The sequence below is a fragment of the Convolutriloba macropyga genome, chromosome 11 (assembly GCF_964194025.1).
Source record: "Convolutriloba macropyga chromosome 11, txConMacr16.3, whole genome shotgun sequence".
Taxonomy (NCBI): Eukaryota; Metazoa; Xenacoelomorpha; order Acoela; family Convolutidae; genus Convolutriloba; species Convolutriloba macropyga.
The window spans coordinates 7,068,574-7,087,225 of NC_134478.1; the positions used below are offsets into that span (position 1 = coordinate 7,068,574).

Below are 18,652 nucleotides of genomic sequence, written 5' to 3' on the forward strand. Positions count from 1 at the left end.
CAATTCTGATTGATAAAATTTTCCTTCTATTTGTTCTTTGTTTGCATCAATGAGGGAATATGATGGCGGAAATAATGTCGGAATATCTGTTATCTCAAAAACTTCGTCAGTAAACGATTGTTCGTAGCCCTTTCTGAAAGCTTTGTCTTTTTTGACAATTCTGACAAAATCTCCAACAAAGAAACGAGGTTTTTGGGAAACAGTTGTTTCAGCGCTCAAGGACACAAGCCGTGGTACGTCTTTTTTTGTAACTTTGTTTGGTGCAAGCTTAGTTATTCGATTAACACGTGAATTTATTGTATTCACAAAGTCTTCTAATTTGTCAATGTACGAATATGTCCATTTTTCTTCAAGGTACCTATGAATGATATTTTTCAGTGAACGAATATTCCGTTCGGCAAAAACAGACTTTTTTTCACTAAAAGTGCTATACAAATGAATTGCTCGTGAGTTGCATAGTCTTTTGAAAGCTCCGAGAAATTCTGTTCCATCATCAACCCATACTTTCTCGGGTTGTTTATGTTTGATCATTTTTTTGAATGCATTAGCTGCTTCTGTTGCATATTTTGTCTTCATTGGCTCTACTCTAAGGTACCGTGACAGACAATCAACTGCTACCAAAAGGTACTTTACATCGCGATTGTATTTTGCAAGGTTGTCAACATATGCTAAATCCAATGACCAAATTTCATTGATATCTTTCACAATCACTTTTAGTCTGGGAAATTGCATTCTAATCGAGCGGTATTTTGTGAAGGACGGCTTAGTATCTAAATAAGACTTGACTTTTGCTAATGACATTTTGCTGTGTTTTTGTAATCGCTTTGAGCTTCCAAACGATGCAGGACCTCTCGAGTACAGTTGTTCTAATGTTTTTCTCTCAGAAGACGAAACGAGACCACTTTTTCTGATTGGCCTTTTTTTTGTTTTGTCGTTTCGTTTGTTTTCTCTTTTTCTGTTGTGGTTCGTTTTGAAGTACCGCGTCCTGTTTGCGGACTTTGTTGCGTTGGGAAAAATTCTTGTTCGCTCTCATAGCTTTCCAATATTTGCTTGGCGTAAGTGTTTGAGACGAGATCAGGCTCAAGTCGAAGAACTAACAAGATTCTTGAATATGCCTCTTGATCAATTTTCTTAGTTGGTTGTTGTAAATCATACAAAAAAGATGAAACTTGTACATCCGTGGGTTTATTATCAATGTAAATTAGTTGGCTATCTTCCCCAATAGTGATTTGGTTTGATTGGAGAATAAAATCAAGTACTATTTCTGCACGTTTGACTTTGTGAGCTTCTTTTAATTTAACGTTTTTCATAATCGACTCAAATGATTCAACTGTAGGCTTTTTTGTAACAATTGGATCCATTTCACTATCATCACTAGAAGCCTCCATTTTTTCTTCCTCGTTAAAAATTGTTGGATCTGTTTGGACCACTCTATCTGCTTTATCTACATCTCGTTCAATATTTGTTGGATCTGTTTGGATCACTCTGTCCGTTTTTCCTATATCTTCCCTTAGCTTGTTTCGTTGCATAAGTGATAACTGAATAGCTTTGTTTTTATATTGTGGGTTTTCAATAATTTCGCTCTTTTGGGGTTGCTTTGTTATAAACATTCGTTTTGGAATTAAAATGAACTCTTCTGTATGCATTATGATTTCATCAAGTAGAAATAACAGGAAAGACCAACGGCTTTTAACAGTTCTGATTCTCTGCCAAGAATTCTTTTCTTTTCCCTCAAACCTGTTTGTTTGGATAATATTTTTCGAAATGATTTTTCGTGATTTTCGATTAGTTTTTTATTAATTTCAACATTACCGTTGACTACGTTGAGAAAACACTCGCAGAGAAATCGAATAAAGTTTTTAGAAGCTGTCTTTATCAGTTTTTTTAAGTTGATGTCGCTTGACTGAAGCATTTGCCGCAGCATACATAGTTCTCTCTGTTTCATTTGTTAGATTTGTTATTACAGCTTTCGCAGACGGTAAGTAGAAAATTGATGGTCCTGGAGGCACAATGTTTGAGCAATATCGCAAAACGTCCGACGTCTTTGGGTCTAAATCAATTAATAAATGACTAAAAGGCAGTTTGGTAGCTAGCTCGTAGCTTTCTTTAAGAAATTGTGTGTTGTTGAGCTGTCGACCAATTAAACCAATTTGTTGAACGTCACGTGGTGATTTGAATAAAATAATGTGTGTTGTATTCAAGTCGATTGTTCTCGACCACTTGCTTTGTTGGAATAAATTGTGCTTAACGTAAATAACACTTATATTTTTGTGACGACCTGCAGTCGCAAGTTTTGAAAACTCTTTATCGTTAAAAATTTCTTCGCATGAATCATCAAAAACAAGAAGACAGTCTTCTAACTCTGAGATAATTTCAAAACTTGTAAATTTTTTAAACTGTATATTCAATTTTCTCTCTAAGGACTCAAATTTTGGTTGTTCATGCTGATAGAAATAAAAAATGGATTGAAATTTTGGTGAAAAAGTGTTTTGAAGTAACACTTTGAAAATCAGCTCAGTTTTTCCACAGCAAGATGGACCAGACACTGCCATAAAGAGTCGATCGCTCGTTGAAATAATTTTATTCATAGCTTTGGGTTTGGAAGTGCGTAGCCGACTGTGCAAGAGAGGAGCGAGAACCAAAATTTTGACTCCTCACAATCCAATTGAAAAAATACCAACTTGATGAGAGATACTGCAATAAGAAAAACTATAATGAAAATTTGAGTGAAATAAACAACTTCTGATCGTGGTACTCTTGAATTGCAAAATCTCCAAGATCTCCTTTCCTGTTGATTCTCATCAAAAACCAAATCGGTTATGCCACCTCCCGAATCTAACTGATCCGCAGTTGAACTCATGGAGAAAACGTTTTTTCAAAAATGAATTCAAACAAAATAATTAAATTTAAAAATCAACATGAATATTGTTAGTCTACTATAAAAAATTCATAAGTTGTATAATGAGAGCCTTTGTCCTCTTTTTTGTAAGCAACTGTGTAGCTTGCTTTCATGCCATACTCCATCCCGTAGTACGTAACTGAATCCACACAACCTTGTTCCACAAGCTGCTTAATTTCCTTAGGTAGATTTTCATCGTTCAGAGGCAATTGCACTGGAACTGACCGCTTGGGCATAGGTAAAGGGGTTAGATTCATTCTTTGCATTTTATCTTTCATAGACGTGATACAGTTGAAAATATTCTAAAAGTGAAAGATATTTTTTGAATGATTCTATTTCGGCTCCAGTGCAAACAACTTGCTGTTTCCTCAAAACAGTTTGTCCCCGACTGTCAATTTTTTCCTCCTTGACTAATGTAACACTCAATTGATTTTCAGCCGTTAAGCAACTGTAAACGGTCAAATTTGGAGACAAATTCACTTGGAGTACAGACGGTGCTGTCTTTTCCGATCGACGGTTGTTCATGAATCAGCCAGTAGTAGAACAATTGAGCCTTCTTCCTCGCACAATGTTTGTTTTTCTGTCGTTTTGGGCAATTAGTTGAATGCAAGTCACAAATGGGGGTCTCCCGATAGAAACTCAAATGTTCAATTTTGGGGCATAACAAATCCTCAAGGTTGGTAACTTTCCTCTGAAGCAGTTTTTGCAACGTATCAGTTTTCTCTACACCCTTCGCATAAAAATCTGATAGAGGAAATCGAAGCACTACACTTTGAAGAATTTGTTTTAAATAGCAATATGGGTAATCTCCCTTCTCCCAATCCAAACCATGAAGATATTTTGAAACCCACTTATAAGATTTTTGTTCACTCAAAGCAAGAGAATTGAATGAGTGCGGAGGCGAGAATGAAATTGTATCCGTGTAGTTTTCACAAGTTATGGCCAGCTCTTTCACAATAAAATCAGATTTTTTGCTTCGAAAGCCTTCAAAGTCAAGAACAACCACTCTTGCAGTCAACATTCCAATCGATTGAATAAACGGTTTTTGAAAGTCTTTAAGTAAAAACAAAAAGTAATACCAGTCACATGACCCACATATTCATTTGTGACTGGACAGGGTAAAACGTATGAATAACCGGGTCCCTTTTCACTGTACTCATACACAAAACCACAAGCGTCGTGAAGGATTGCATGTAGTCTTAAAATTTTAAAATTTTTGAAATAAACGTCTAATGAAGAATTGTCAATCCCAATCAATCCGCCATAGGGTCTCAATTTCAATGCAATTTCCAAATCGAGGTCCGGATCCAAATACAAGCAAGTTGCTAAAAAATACAAAAATCTTTCACCGTATTGCGAATATTCTTTTTTCACTTTCTTGTATATCTCATGAATCCTATCCAAATCCACCGTAGCAATTGTTGTCATCGCGCACTATTTCAGAAATGGTAATTTCTAGACAGTAACCCAATCCCCTTAATCCCTTTCAGTCAAGTCCTTCTCAATAAAAGGGTAAAATGTTTGGATAATAATTCGGCTGTTACATGTAAAAGTTATGTTGTCCCTGCATGTAAAAGGTTGGGTTGTCCTATCCCATGCAAAAGGTTGGGTTGTCATAGCGCATGTATCGGGTTGGGTTGTCCTTCCCAATGCAAAAGGTAGGGTTGTCCTCAGGACAACCCTATCTCTTACATGGGATGACAACCCCCCCCCCCCCGATCTTCCATGGTGTATACGTTACTACTTATATATATATATATATATTTATATATATATATATATATATATATATATATATATATATATATGTATATATATAGAAACATATGTGCATAATTTAATATATATATATATATATATATATATATATATATTTATATATATATATATATATATATATATATATTTATAAATATATATGCATATATCTATATATATATATATATATATATATTTATATAAATATATATATATATATATATATATATACATAATAGAAATTATTTAAAAACAGAGTACTTCTATTTTATCTGCAATCAGTGTCAGCCGCTCTTTATTTCATCTTTGAGTGTTTTTCAAATACTTTTTATGATTTCTTAAGCATTTCAAAATATTTTTCTGATTGCAAATTTCAATGAAGAATGGTAACAACTGTTATACGCACGAAAACAAATATCCTTTAAAATTGCTCGGCAAAATGTATAACGTAGAATAAAAAAATTGAAGGTAAAAGAGCGCTATTGTCATCGATGCGGTCTTGAATGGAGAAGTCATAAAATTTTACACCGAGAATTTATCTTCTGCTACAGAAGAGAAACAGTTTCAATTTCCAAAAAAAATTGTATGACAAAAATGAAAGTTTTGAGAGATATAAATTCTTTTTTCCACCTTTTTGATGCAAAACTTGCCTTCACATACCATACGAGTCCTCTAAGATCTAACTCTTGAACAGTATAAGGATTTCTTTTGATCTATATAAAAATATCGTATATCTTTTGATCTACAAAAATAAGATATAAATTACAAAACTTTTATTATATGTATATATATATATTTATATATATATATATATATATATATATATATATATATATTACATATATATATATATATATATATATTTATATATAACTGAAATCATTCAATAACAAAGTGCTTCTGTTTTTTCTGTAATCAAAGTCAGCTGCTCTTTATTTCATGTTTAAGTGTTCTTCAAAAACTATTTATCATTTCTTATGTATTTCAGAATACTTTTCTGTCTGAATATTTCAATGAAGAATGGTAGCAAATGTAACATGATCGAAAACAAACATCCGTTGCAATTGCTTGGCAAAGTATACAAAGTAGAATAAAAAAATGAAGGTAAATGAACACCAGTGTTAGTGAAGCGGTCTTGAATAAAGAATTCAACAAACTTGATACCGAGAATTTATGTTTTGCTACAGAACAGAAACAGTTTCATTTTGCAAAAAAAGGTATAATAAAAAACGACAACCTTTGAGCGATTTGAATTCTTTGTTCTATTTTTTGTCGTTGAACAAATTGCCTTTACATACTTGTTGGATCTGTGGATAATTTTCAATCTCTGGATTACCTACTGTTCTGAAAGGCCAACTGTCTCTTGTTCAGGATACTGTTTTCATTTAGGCTTTTTATCAACTAATCGACACCGTATTACAACAATTTTTGTAATTGAAAGTCAAAAAACATGCTTTTGCTACCAATCAACTATACATATTTAACAAGTGTTTCAAAAGTATTTTTGGTTGAAAGTTTTTTGTTTGCAAATGAAACACAATGTAACAGCAAAGAGGAACAACATTGAAAAAAAAATTTTTGCTCTAGAGATGATTTTCAAATTTTTGTAATTATTGACTTTGTTCCACTTTTTATTTTGCGTTACATGCGCATAGATAAAAATTTTGACCCAATATTACATTTAAAACATTCGTTGAAAAAAACGGTGGATCGGTAGCAACAGAATGTGTTTCATCTTTTTTGCCCAAATTCGAACTCAGGGCCCAATAGATTTTGATGACCAAAAAGTTAATAACTTTATAAACAACTGTCTAAAAAAGATTGAATCATCGGAGTTTCATCCAACCAAGTTTTTTTTAAGATTCAAAGCCATACTTTGATCTATCAAATACACTGCAACTGTGAAATATATTGTTTTCTTATTGTTTTAATGCCAGTAATACGTTATGCCAACACTCTATTTCGTTCTAAAAATTTGGTTTTTCGGTTTCTTCTTCCACTTTTTGTTTAGTTTTTAAGTTTTTGAAATTCTTCGGAATATTATTTTGCATAAAGTTAATTGTCAACTTAATTATCGTCCGAATTTTCTCTCATCGCCGACAAAACTTTGTCATTTTAAATTTGTTGCATAAATGTCCTCATTGTTCATTTGATAATATTTGCAATTTATAACACTTATTAAGAAGTTAAGTCTTGAAAAATTGGCTGACTGCACCTATTAATTGATAAATTTTTCTGTCTCTAGAGTGTGAAATAACATCTGCTGACATAAATACATTAGAGGTTTCATCACTTAACCGAAACTTTTGAAATAAGTTATCTATTTCTTTTTTGAGGACAAAAAATAATGAGACAAATTTTAATTGCTGACTGATTTCTAACCATTGTGTTTTAAAATTTCTGGTTTTTTTGAACGAGCATTCTTACTCCATCCCTTATGTCTGCTCCCGTTTGTAGTGACCAACTTGTTTTGTCCCAAACTGTGATAAGCACTCAGAAAATGTAAAATTTCATTTTTTCACGAATCCAATATTCAGTTAATTAATCAACTGTCTGCAAGTCTAGTACTTCAAGTCTAGTACAATCAACTGACTTCAAGTAAATTTGAAATGTTTTGATATTTGTTTTGTTTACAGCACGACTTGAACAAAATATGTTTTATAAAGTTTGGCAGCGTGTCATTTTTTGGTGAAAAGTTTGAGGCGTTGAAGGGCCCAATATTCGTTTCAAAATCACCGTAAAACAATTTTTTCAGCTATTTCAAAAAGTTATGAACAGTTACAAACAAATAATTTAAATTAATACTGTAAATAATATAATAAAAAATATAAATAACAAAGAAAATAATATTAATTACTAAACCAACAAATATTTATTGCTTTTGGGTTTGGTTCGAGTTGAATAAAATTGTTTTCTCAAAAATCTGGTTGAGGTTCAAATTTCCTCAGAAAATCGGGCAAATTTTGAAATTGCCCGTTTCATTACAACAAGAGTACCTAACTTCTCGCAAAATTGAACTGTTGTTGAAACATTGGAAACCAAATTGTGATCTATATTTCTGGTAGACATGATATGGTTGCGATGTTAAGAATGAAAAAGTTTATTTTCTGAATGTTCAGAACAAACTCATAAAATTATCTTGATATCGGCAGAACAAAAAAATTTTTTACTAAAGATATGTCTAATACTAATAGATGTCACGTCAGAACTGGTCAAAGCAATTTTTTTTTTGATAGCTTCAATAAAACAGATGAAGAAGATACAACAATACTGCGACAAAAATTTTCCGCTAAATCTTTCCCTATTTTGATGTCCGAGACCAAAACTGATATCTGTTCGCACCCAACTTGAGATTACACCGAATTAATAGGCCCGGACATCAATTTGGACGTAAATTTGGACGATATATTGGATGAAGTTTTATCATAGATTTTTTCGGACTGGGGAGTAAAAAAAATAGAGGCCACATGCGCTTGGTAGCTGGCCGTGTCAAGGATTTACCAAAATAAAGAAAAGAGAGTAAAGAGTGTAAAAAATATGTTTACACCGTTAGTGCTGGGTTAGGGTTAGGTTAGCACAAAATATTTTTGAATATTTTTTAATCTTGCAGCACAACCAGCAGTTAAAAGTTTTTTTTACACATTCAGTGGATATTGTAAATACTTTTTTGCTTTGACACACTGACACAACTCACAGAAATTTTCACCCGGGGAAAAAGTGTAATAAGAGTGGACTAAAGGGGTAAAGAGTGTAAAAATTGTAATTTCCTTAAAATGGTTTTTGGAGGAATTGGCTTTACAAAGTGGAATTGGCTTTTAAAAACGGTGGAATACGGGCGGACACCTCGATCCGGGTGATGCATTATGCTAACCTGAAACGACCATCTGGTACAATAAAGAAGTCACTGGCCCAGAAAACTGGCAGAATAAAGGAGTAGCCGGATCGAACATCACCTGCCAGAATAATGTCGCCTTGTCCAAACCCAACTGACACTATCAAATTACTGCACAGATGTTCTTGGTACTCGGCCTGGAAAAAAATCCTCATTTTTCCCGTTTCGGGGGTTGTTGTTTGACGATTATTAATCCATTGAAAAGCATGATTCTTGTTTTGCGATAATTTTGTTAGGAAATTTGAATGTATGAACCAAATCAATGTTTGCAATACATAAAAATTGGCTTGGATAAACTTTATTAATGCATCCGTCGGTCGAAAAACAGAATAATTTATACAGGCAAAGAATAAAAACAAGAGAGAACAACAAATAAAAGACGCAGAAACAATCAAATGATTGATGCAAATAAATTAACTGTGTGAGGACAATTTACCCAATTTCAGTTTACCCAATACCAGTTTACCCAACGTGCCGTTTTGCCCAATGCCATTAAACGCAATGTAAACTTTAATTTATTCTATTGTTAAAATAACCAGAACAAATAATTGTTGTTAAATTCGGTGTCTCCGCAGTTCTAAATAAGCTTCGCTAAATTTTTATATTAATCTTTTTGGTATAAAGTGCTCGATACGTTTTTTTTTTCATTTTTGTATCACACTCTTCATGACAGCCGGCAGAGTGTAGCATTTTTGTACCTATCGTTTTTATTATCGACAATTCTCGTCTACCCATACTGATTAAAACTTACTTTCGAGAAAAGTGGAGGGCGTAGCTTACGAACAATCACTTAATAAATGGGGAAAGCGCCTGAAGCTTGCATGTGAATACATATATTCAACATGTCAATCCAACAATAGAAGTTAATTTAGATTAACTGTGGGAGTAACTGGGTAACATTAATTAACATGTTAAGGAAATCAAATTAAAAATAAGAGGAGCAGAAAGTTAGTAAATTTGCTCGAAAAATTTTTTACGGCTATTCGCTAGTAAAGTTCTTCAAACGTCATTATTATCTTGTGTTCAGTGCTGAGATTTACCCCAAATTTTCCGCTTTAGTAAAAATCGCGTGGAAACTAGATAAGAAAAATCTGCAAAAATAGGAGACAAACTTATTAATTATGTTTCGCAAAAAAGTGGTTCCGACATTTTTGAGGAAATGAGATACTTTTAAGTTGGAAATTAAGTGACAAGTCCTGTAATGTTTCATCGCACAGTTTAGGTATCTGTTTTTTGCACTGAATGCATCAAATTTTTGCACTGAATTTATCTATAATCCACAAATGAGATTGATTTAATGCGCGATTTCGAGCATGTAAACGTGGTTTCAAGCTTCATTACTTGAGAATGTAAAAATTATTTAAAACTTAATAATATACCTTGTAGGGCTCAGATAAACTTACCGGGAGATATTTAGCAAAACACCACCCCAATTATGAATATGTGCATTAAACGAAAAGCAACAAAATTCTGTTATTTCAATCAATATCAGATTTTCTCTACGAGTCCTCAACTTTTTAGGTTGGTGAATGGTTTTTAGGTTGGTCAATTTGAATGGTTTTTGCAGCCGATTAATTTTTCCGTTTTTAGTCTCTATGGTTGATTTGGATACTTTCATCAATAAGCCTAGCATTTAAGTAAAATTTTCCATTTATGAAACGAAGATTTTTTTCAGTACCAAATTCTTAACTCCTGTTTGTCCACAATCAATTAAACTCAACAGAGGGACTGTTTTTTGAAAACCCACATACGAAATGATAACTGTTTTTCTTACCTGTTTAAAATCATGAATGTTTTTTCATTAAATTTAACAAAAAATTTTCAATTAATTTTATTCAATCTTTTTTGCTTTTACTGACAGGTGTCTATTGGAAAATAAACACTAAGATAAAATAGAGAATGTTTGTTAAAAAATAAACTATTAGATGGTTTTTTGTTTTTTTTCCAGTTCAATTAAGTTAGAGAGTGCTTTTACAATGAAAATAATAATGTTTTTCTATTGAGTTGATTGAGTTTCTCGCATTGTTGTTAAGTTAACATAGGAAAACAAACAAGAGATACACAGATTGGGCAGATTTGCCCGTGAGCTTTTGGGTATACCTCAGTTGCGTTAGGTGAAGAACAATTTATGCTAACTATATATAATTTATTTTTGATTTTTATCCTTGCATTTATGCATCAAAATGTGACAGTAAAATTAGCTCTAAGTTTTTAAAAAAAACCAAGAGCATTTTTGTGATAAGCGAAATTAAAACACAATACAAGAAATTGTTTGGCGACATAGAATTTTGGTCCTGCTATCGCAATTAACATCTGTTATGAAGCAGTCGGATAGCTAAGAAATTGACAAGTTTTTTGTAAAATACAATCAATAAGTTTCATTATATAAGCAAGTTTCAAAAAATTGAACAAAAAAGTGTTGTCTTAAATTATACCTGATATTGTTCAGCTGATCTTGTCAATCTAGTTTTGCGTCCTCTCTCTCCAACTTATTTTGTACTGTTTTCGCATATTTGGTTTATTTAGTTTTAGTAAAAATTTATAAAAACGCAGACTTTTTTCGAGTCCCCTTTTTTTCGCGGTGGATTTTTCTGTAAACAAATTCTAGCAAATTAAGATAAATCAGTTTATTGAATTTAGTTTGGTTACTAAGTTGTTACTAACGTAAACCCAGTTAAGAAGTTTGATTCCATTTGTGAAGTCTGTAATTCTCATGTAGTACCCATGTGGCGAGACGCCCATTTCTTGGCCGTATGTTTTGTATATGTTCCTCTGGAAACTACAGCAAGCTGTAATATTACAAAACTTGATACAATTGTGGTAAATTTTGATGAAAAAATTACAATTTTTCCTAGAATTCACAATTGTAGATCCTAGCTAATTGTTAATTACAAAGCACTATACATATACATGGCCGTTCAGTGGTATGAATTCTTGAAAAATTCTATGGTGTAGACAGAATATAACATACTTTACAAAGTGTATCGATTTGTCGGTCGCTAATCTATCTGACAACTGGTGAAGTTATCAAAATTTGTATGAATCATGTTTTCAGCTAAGAAGATAACGTATATCCTTATATGCTTACGTATTATACACTGAAAGTGACATTTTATTTTATAACACTTTAGATACCTGAAAAGTTTTTCTTAGAAAAGTTTTTCTAAGAAAAGTTTTTATAAGAGTAAGAGTAAGTTTTTCAGATATATGATTCATGGTATTTCATACCATGAATCATATATCTGAAATTCAGAAGACGATTACAAAGATTTTTTAAAGTTTAATATGGTGCAGCTGAACCATATTAAACTTAAAAAAATCTTTGTAATCGTCTTCTGAATACCTGAAAAATCATTCAGCCAGGTAACCAAAAATAAATTCAAAATCTTGCAAGATTCTTGCAAAAAAAATTTAAGGTCTAGCAAGATTCTTGCAAGAAGAAATCAATTCTTGCAAGAATCTTGCAGGAAGAACTCAATTCTTGCAAGAATTTTGCAAGATAAATGGAAGAACTATGCATTATTATCTTGCAAGATTTCTTGCAAGATTCTTGCAAGACTTTGAATTCTTTGATCACTAGGGATTGAATCAGAAGAGGTGAAATATTAAAGAATCTTCATTTATAACAATCTCCGTACTTTTTCTCAGTTGCAATCGAAAAACAACATTTACCAAGTTACCAAGGCAAAACTTGTTTTTTTAAATAAAAAATATTAATTACGAAACAAAAATTAAATAGTATTTTGAAATTGCAAAAAAAGCGAAATTTTTAGAAATTGATGCAAAAGTTTGTGAAAATTTAAGTTTTACTGCAAATTTTCTTACAATTTGCGCTGCAAATTATTTAGTAAATCAGTTCTGGTATACAGCGCTTTAATAAACATTCAGTTTATAAATGAACATTCTATAAATAGCTTATTATAACTCAAATATGGTCCCGAAGGGAACTCTTTTGGAGCTTAGTATAGCACTATCAGAATCTGTTGTGTAAACTTCCTGACTTGAAAAAGTAGATACAGGCCAAATGTAAGAAATACTTGAACTCAGGTTGCGGCATTACTGACAAAAATTGCAAAATATGTTATTTTGGCAGTGAATTGTTGTGTTCCCAATGACTTTGTGAACTCAAGAAAAGCATGAAATTTGCCGATGATTACTTCACCGCCAAAAATCTGAGAGTTACTCTTTCCCGAAAACATCTGACAAGAAGTCGCAACCAAATAAGAGCAACCAAAAGTCTAGAATATATGTTTCATTACATAAATTGGAGACCTACCTCCGTAATTAAGAAACATAGTCTACCTTCTGAAACGGATTTTTTTTAACAAAGAAGGTGCCATCACACCCCCACTTCCCCCCAAAGACAAAGAGACAAAGAAACCGTACCAAGTTTCCGAACGAAAGAGCCTACCTGACCACCAGTTACCCAGTCACACAACACCTCCATTTGACGAGAATTCAATGGGTTTTTAGACCAATAGATTTTTCAAGGGTTCCAGACGTCACCCGATCAAGAAGGCCTGACTTTTTTTTGGTTGCAGACGTCACCAAGAGATGATCGCCCGAGGTTCAGGACGTCACCTCAGAAGTCCCTTCCCCGGTTAGACGTATCCAAAAAAAACTTGAAGTTTTTTGCGACAAAAAATCTCAGAAAACAAGAAAATTGTTCCCAAAGAGCTTTTGTGGATTATTTATGAAAAAAATAGCCGTGAGAAACTACATGCCGCACTTAGCAAAAGAAAAACACACAAATTGCACGAAAAAACGATATAGTTTTTTTTTGCATCGCAAAAATTTAAAAAAAAATTTTTTTGGATTTGTCGCAAAAAATCTACATGACAGTAAAATTACTAGTTTATTAGAACACTTCAGTTGAACGTTAATTTGGAATTTTTTTTAGTTGAGTTGTTTATGTAAAATTTTTGTTCGAAAGTCGAAAAGCGAAAAAACACCGCAAAAGTGCTTTCTTGAGAGACAAAAATCAAAAAACTGTTATTCTGACGTTTTAATGAAGACTATTTAATAAATCCAAAAAACCTATTGATTGGGCCCCCTCAGTTTGCTGTTATACAAGTTTTAAAGTTAGTTTATGGATTTTGCATTATAAACAAAGAGGCAATTAGAATTTGGCAAAATTGCTTCTTTGACTTAAAAAATTCAAAAACCGTTTTCTTGACGTTATGATATAAAAATTTAGTAGGCCCAAGAAAACCTATTAATTGGGCCCCCTCAGTTTGCCCCCTCAAGTTTTAATATTAGTGTAAGGATTGTGCATTTTAACAAAGAGGCAACTAGAAATTAGCAAAATTGCATGTTTGACTTAAAAAATTTAAAAAACGTTTTCTTGACGTTTTGATATAAACAATTAGTAATTCCATTAAAACCTATTGCTTGGGCCTACTCAGCTTGCTATAATACAAGTTTTAAAATTAGTCAATGGATTTTGCATTTTAACAAAGAGGCAACTAGAATTTAGCAAAATTGCATCTTTGACTTAAAAAATTCAAAAAATGTTTTCTTGACGTTTTGATATAAACAGTTAGTAGATCCAAGAAAACCTATTAATTGAACCCCCTTATTTTGTGCAAAACAGCTTTTAAAGCTTTTTTTATCGCTTTTGCAATTTAGTAAAAAAACGACTTGAGTTTAGCAAATTTGCATCTTTGAATTTAAAATATAAAAAAAACTTTTTGTTGACGTTTTTTTTAAATATGATTAGTAGATCAAAAAAAATACATTCATTGAGCCCCCTCAGTTTGTTATTAGTATTTTTAGTAGTGTTTTTAGTAGTATTTTTAGTTGAATTAGTATTTCGATTTTTGCATTTTGTAAAGAGGCAACATAAAATTGGTAAAATTGCTCCATTCACTCAAAGAAAAAAAAATTAAAACGTTTTCCCCAACGTTTTTGGTTAAAAGATTTAGTAGATCAACGAAAACCTATTGATCGCAGCACTTCAGTTTATTTCAAAACAAGCTGATAAATAATTTTAGCATTTTTGCAAAACTGCAAAGAAGCAACAGAGAAGTGGCAAAATTGTTTCTCTGACTTATAGAAATCAAAATTCATTTTTTTCTAACGTTTATTTAAATCATCAAGCGAGTTTTAAAACGACCTATTGAATCAGCCTCCACATTTTATTACAAAAAGCCGAGAAATTATTTAATCATTATGCAAAACCGTGAAGAACAGAGAGAAAAGTTCCTGAAACGCTTCTTCAAAAAGAAAAAGACCATACAAATGAATTTTGTGTTTTCTTTGACCTTAATTGCATACTACTAGCCCCGAGCCTAGTTAATGGGGTAGTATCTATTCTTAAGAAAACCAGACACTCACATTTTTTTATTTTAGTTTGTGCATACTACTAGCCGCGCGCCTAGTTAATGGGTTAGTATGCACTGAAAACAATTTCTCAAAAATAGAGAAAAAATTTAGAACTCGCTTTTCTTTAGCTCAAAAGCAAGAGAATCAAAAACTCGAAATATTTCCCCACTTAAATTTGCTCACGCAAACAAGCTTTTCGAGTTGGATAACTCAAACGTCTCTTCGTTTTTGTCCGCGGTCTTAGAAGTTGCCGAAAGAAGTCCCTTTGACCTTTTCGGTCTCAGTAGTCACCAGATAGAAGAAGAGAGCAATTTTGGTGTCAGTACTTACTATAGTAGATGATCTTCAAAGCTTAGTGTCAGCAGTTTCAAGAGCGGAGGGAATTATCAAAGTAAAGATTTCAAAACTTTTGAAGAGAAAACAAGAATCAAGCAGTTCAACATAAAGGGAAAGAAATTCAAAAGTGCTTCAGCACAAATCAATTTGTCTTGTCTGCTTGTCTGTAGCTCACGTTGTCCATTCGCACCGCAAAAAAAATTGATCTTTTTCAACACAGGATCTCAGCAGTAGCATTTTTGGTTCCTTTTTCAAAAAAAAGTGTTTGCCATATACTTATTCGACTACAAGATCATTTTCATTTTCCCACGTTCTAGCAATTATTTGGTCGTGTTTATTGTAATAACGAAACAAGCATGCGCAAATGGTTATTTTTTTTTTTTTAGAGATAAAAGTAGCTAGATTTAGCAGAACAAAAAACACTAGGATTATATTTTTTCAGAAAAATTGCGTCGTATTTTTCAACAACAAAAAACCTGGGGTTGATTAGCCTCATAGTGCCATAGGGATTGTTTTTCAACTTTGAAATTTGCGTCACTCCGGTTTCAAAGCCGTTTTTTACCTGTTAGTACGAAAAAGACCAACAAGAACAAGATGCCAAAGAAGAACAGTCAAAGTTGTCAGTACGCGTTAAACAAATTCAAAATTGCAGAACTCACTTTGAAAAGCAAGCTGGACCTCTTTCAGTCTGCTTTTGATCAGCGAAAGGGTTTCAGATCACTCACCCTGCTCATCAATAAAGCAAAAGCAAACGTCAACGAACTAAAAACAGCACTTGATGGCGTGTTTAGGGAAACTCCAAACTCCAACAGCACTTCATCTGTCATGGAACGATATTCAAACCTTCTGTCACGTCTGGAAAAACTTGAACTCAAAATTGACAGTTCAGATGACGCTGGACTACTCAGCCAATCTTCAACTAGGATACGCGACGATGTCAGTGTGACAACTCATACGACTGCCAGGTGTCAAACCTCACGGAGATGCTCACCATCAATGAACGAATTTCCAGAAGCAAGCAACCCGGAACGTTTATCATTACCCAACAAAACACCACCTCTCCCACCGAGATCGGAGAAACCATCCCTGTTTTGTCTGAATGCCACAGGACCAAATCAATGTTGTCAAAACTTTTAAATGGCAACAACGAGTATGCCCCTTCTATTGGAATGAGCACAGCAAATTTAATCACACCAATGAACATCGATAACACAGTTCAATCCAGAAGAAAAACAGATTAACACAGTTCAATCTAAACAGAAGTAAAACACTCGGATAAAATTTTTGCGAAACCTGAGACGACCGTCGCAAAAACTCCCGATCGTTTTGCTCTCAGTGATACATCGTTATCTGCTGTTGATAATTTTACAGTCAACCAGCAGCAGTTTAAAGCACAAAATGATGTAATCCAGTGGCTTAATTTGTAAACACGCAAAACAAATTTCGAAACCATTTTCCTCAGGAAAACCTTAATAATCAATTTCAGTAAAAAAACATGCTATCTGAATTTTCTCGCGATATCGCTGAGGAACGGTTTCAGACGCAAACGTTTCAACCAAAGAGCATGGGTTGTTCCATATAGCAAGGAACACATAATCCCCTCTTGATGAATCCCTGTTTGGTTAAAAATTACAGTCACGAAAACGCACAGAATCTAGATTTTGATCTGCAACAGACAAAACAACCATTTGAACAGAGTAACACAATGGCAAACTTTAATCAGTTCTCTGAAAATTCCTGCCAAAATGCGAACAATTTTCAAACTTCTAACATAACATCTTTACCAGTACATAATGAACAGGAATTGAAAAACACAGAGAATAAAATTTTACCTGGAAGCTTTACTCAATTCCAGCCAAATTCACAAGTCAAAACCGTTGGCATTGAGCCGCTCAACCCATTTGGTGTTCAACAAACAACCTGTACAAAACCATAAACTGAAAGTGTTCCCATTGCTCCGTCAATCTCATCGTTTCCCCCACAAACACTGCCTTCAGCAGAGCGAAAACCCGAACAACACATTCCACATTCACATCAGATTTCCAGCGTTTTACATCCGATATCAAACGAAAGTTTCAAAAAACCCTTAATTTGAAATCAACTTTTTACCGCTGACCTCAAACACAGCTCCATATTGGCACAATTCAACAAGTAAACACTCAATCAAGTTACCACCTCTTACGATTCAAAATTTTAATGGCAACCCATTGAAGTACCACGAATGGACAAATAACTTTTTTTTGCCTCGTACATAAAAACACCAGTATTACTGACACATACTTGCAAAATGCAGTTACTGGCAAAGTAAAAGATGTGATCCAAGCGTAGTCATGCGATCTTGATTATTATAACACAGTTTTAAACGAACTCATGTCATATTTTGGTGATCCTACAAAAGTGTTGAACGCATTCATAAATCAATTAGAAAACTAGAAATCAACTAATGACTATAACAAACAAAACTTTGTAGCCTTTGCCTTGTTCTTGAGACGTTTAGTGCAAGCTTTCCAATACTTGGGTTACACAGCGGACCTATAGAGCTCAAAACTTATGAAAAAAGTTAAAGAAAAAATCCCGCGTAACATCCTCCTCAAATGGACAGAGCACACTGTTACATCAATCGAAACACCAACCAATTTAGTTGAATTTCAGAAGTGGTTAGAAGTTGAAGCACATGTGTACGATAAGATAAACCGCGAAAACTTCCAGCAAAATAACCTTCCTAGAAATAATTTAACTAATTCTGGGAACTTGAACGTCAGTGATAGTCACGCAAGAAATTTAAGCAACCAAAGTTCAGGCTTTCCAGCACAGCCGACTAATTGAAATCAGTCAACAACAACAAGCAGCAGCGGTACTGTGAAACCACCTAGCGCTCCGTCACTTCCAAACCTAAACAACGCAAATCAATCAAAACGTGTTTGCGAGAAATGACGTGGAAACCATATACTAGCCACCTGTTCCGATTACCAAAATGTTTCCAAAGCCAGCGATTTGACATTCTAAGCAAGAGCAATATTTTCTCGAGCTGTTTGAGCAATAAATACAAGAAGCAGAACTGCCCATCAACAAAACGCTGCCAAACATGCAGCGGATACCACCACACAACACTGCATGACCCTGGCAAAATTATCAAGCGTCCGCCAGCTGCTTTTGCCACCAGCAATTCCACAGGTACAAATGTTACCAACCAAGAAACTCAACCAATCAAACAGCAATATGAACCAGGAAGTAACAGCAACGCCAGCGTCTCATCCAAATAACAAAAGAGCCGCTACGGACAATCTTTTGCAAACAAAAATCAGAATCAATTTCAGCGCGCTAATTTGAACAATGCCAATCAAAAAGTTACCGTGAATCATCTACAGTCTACACCAATCGACTGCTTCGACCAGCTTCAACTTATCCCAGTATCTTTTCTAAACGACAAGAAAGCCTTCGAT

The 18,652-nt window shown here is 33.5% G+C and overlaps 1 protein-coding gene across 1 annotated transcript in view; it reads right to left on the reverse strand.

Annotated features, from left to right (window-relative positions):
* Nucleotides 1–18,652, reverse strand: part of LOC142349748 (uncharacterized) — a 48,925-nt gene that overhangs the window by 14,095 nt on the left and 16,178 nt on the right. The window contains exons 4-5 of the mRNA XM_075401495.1: nucleotides 11,214–11,338; nucleotides 8,529–8,686 (exon numbers count right to left, since the gene is read on the reverse strand). Coding sequence (XP_075257610.1) covers nucleotides 8,529–8,686; nucleotides 11,214–11,338 — 283 coding nt within the window. The remainder of the gene's footprint in view (nucleotides 1–8,528; nucleotides 8,687–11,213; nucleotides 11,339–18,652) is intronic.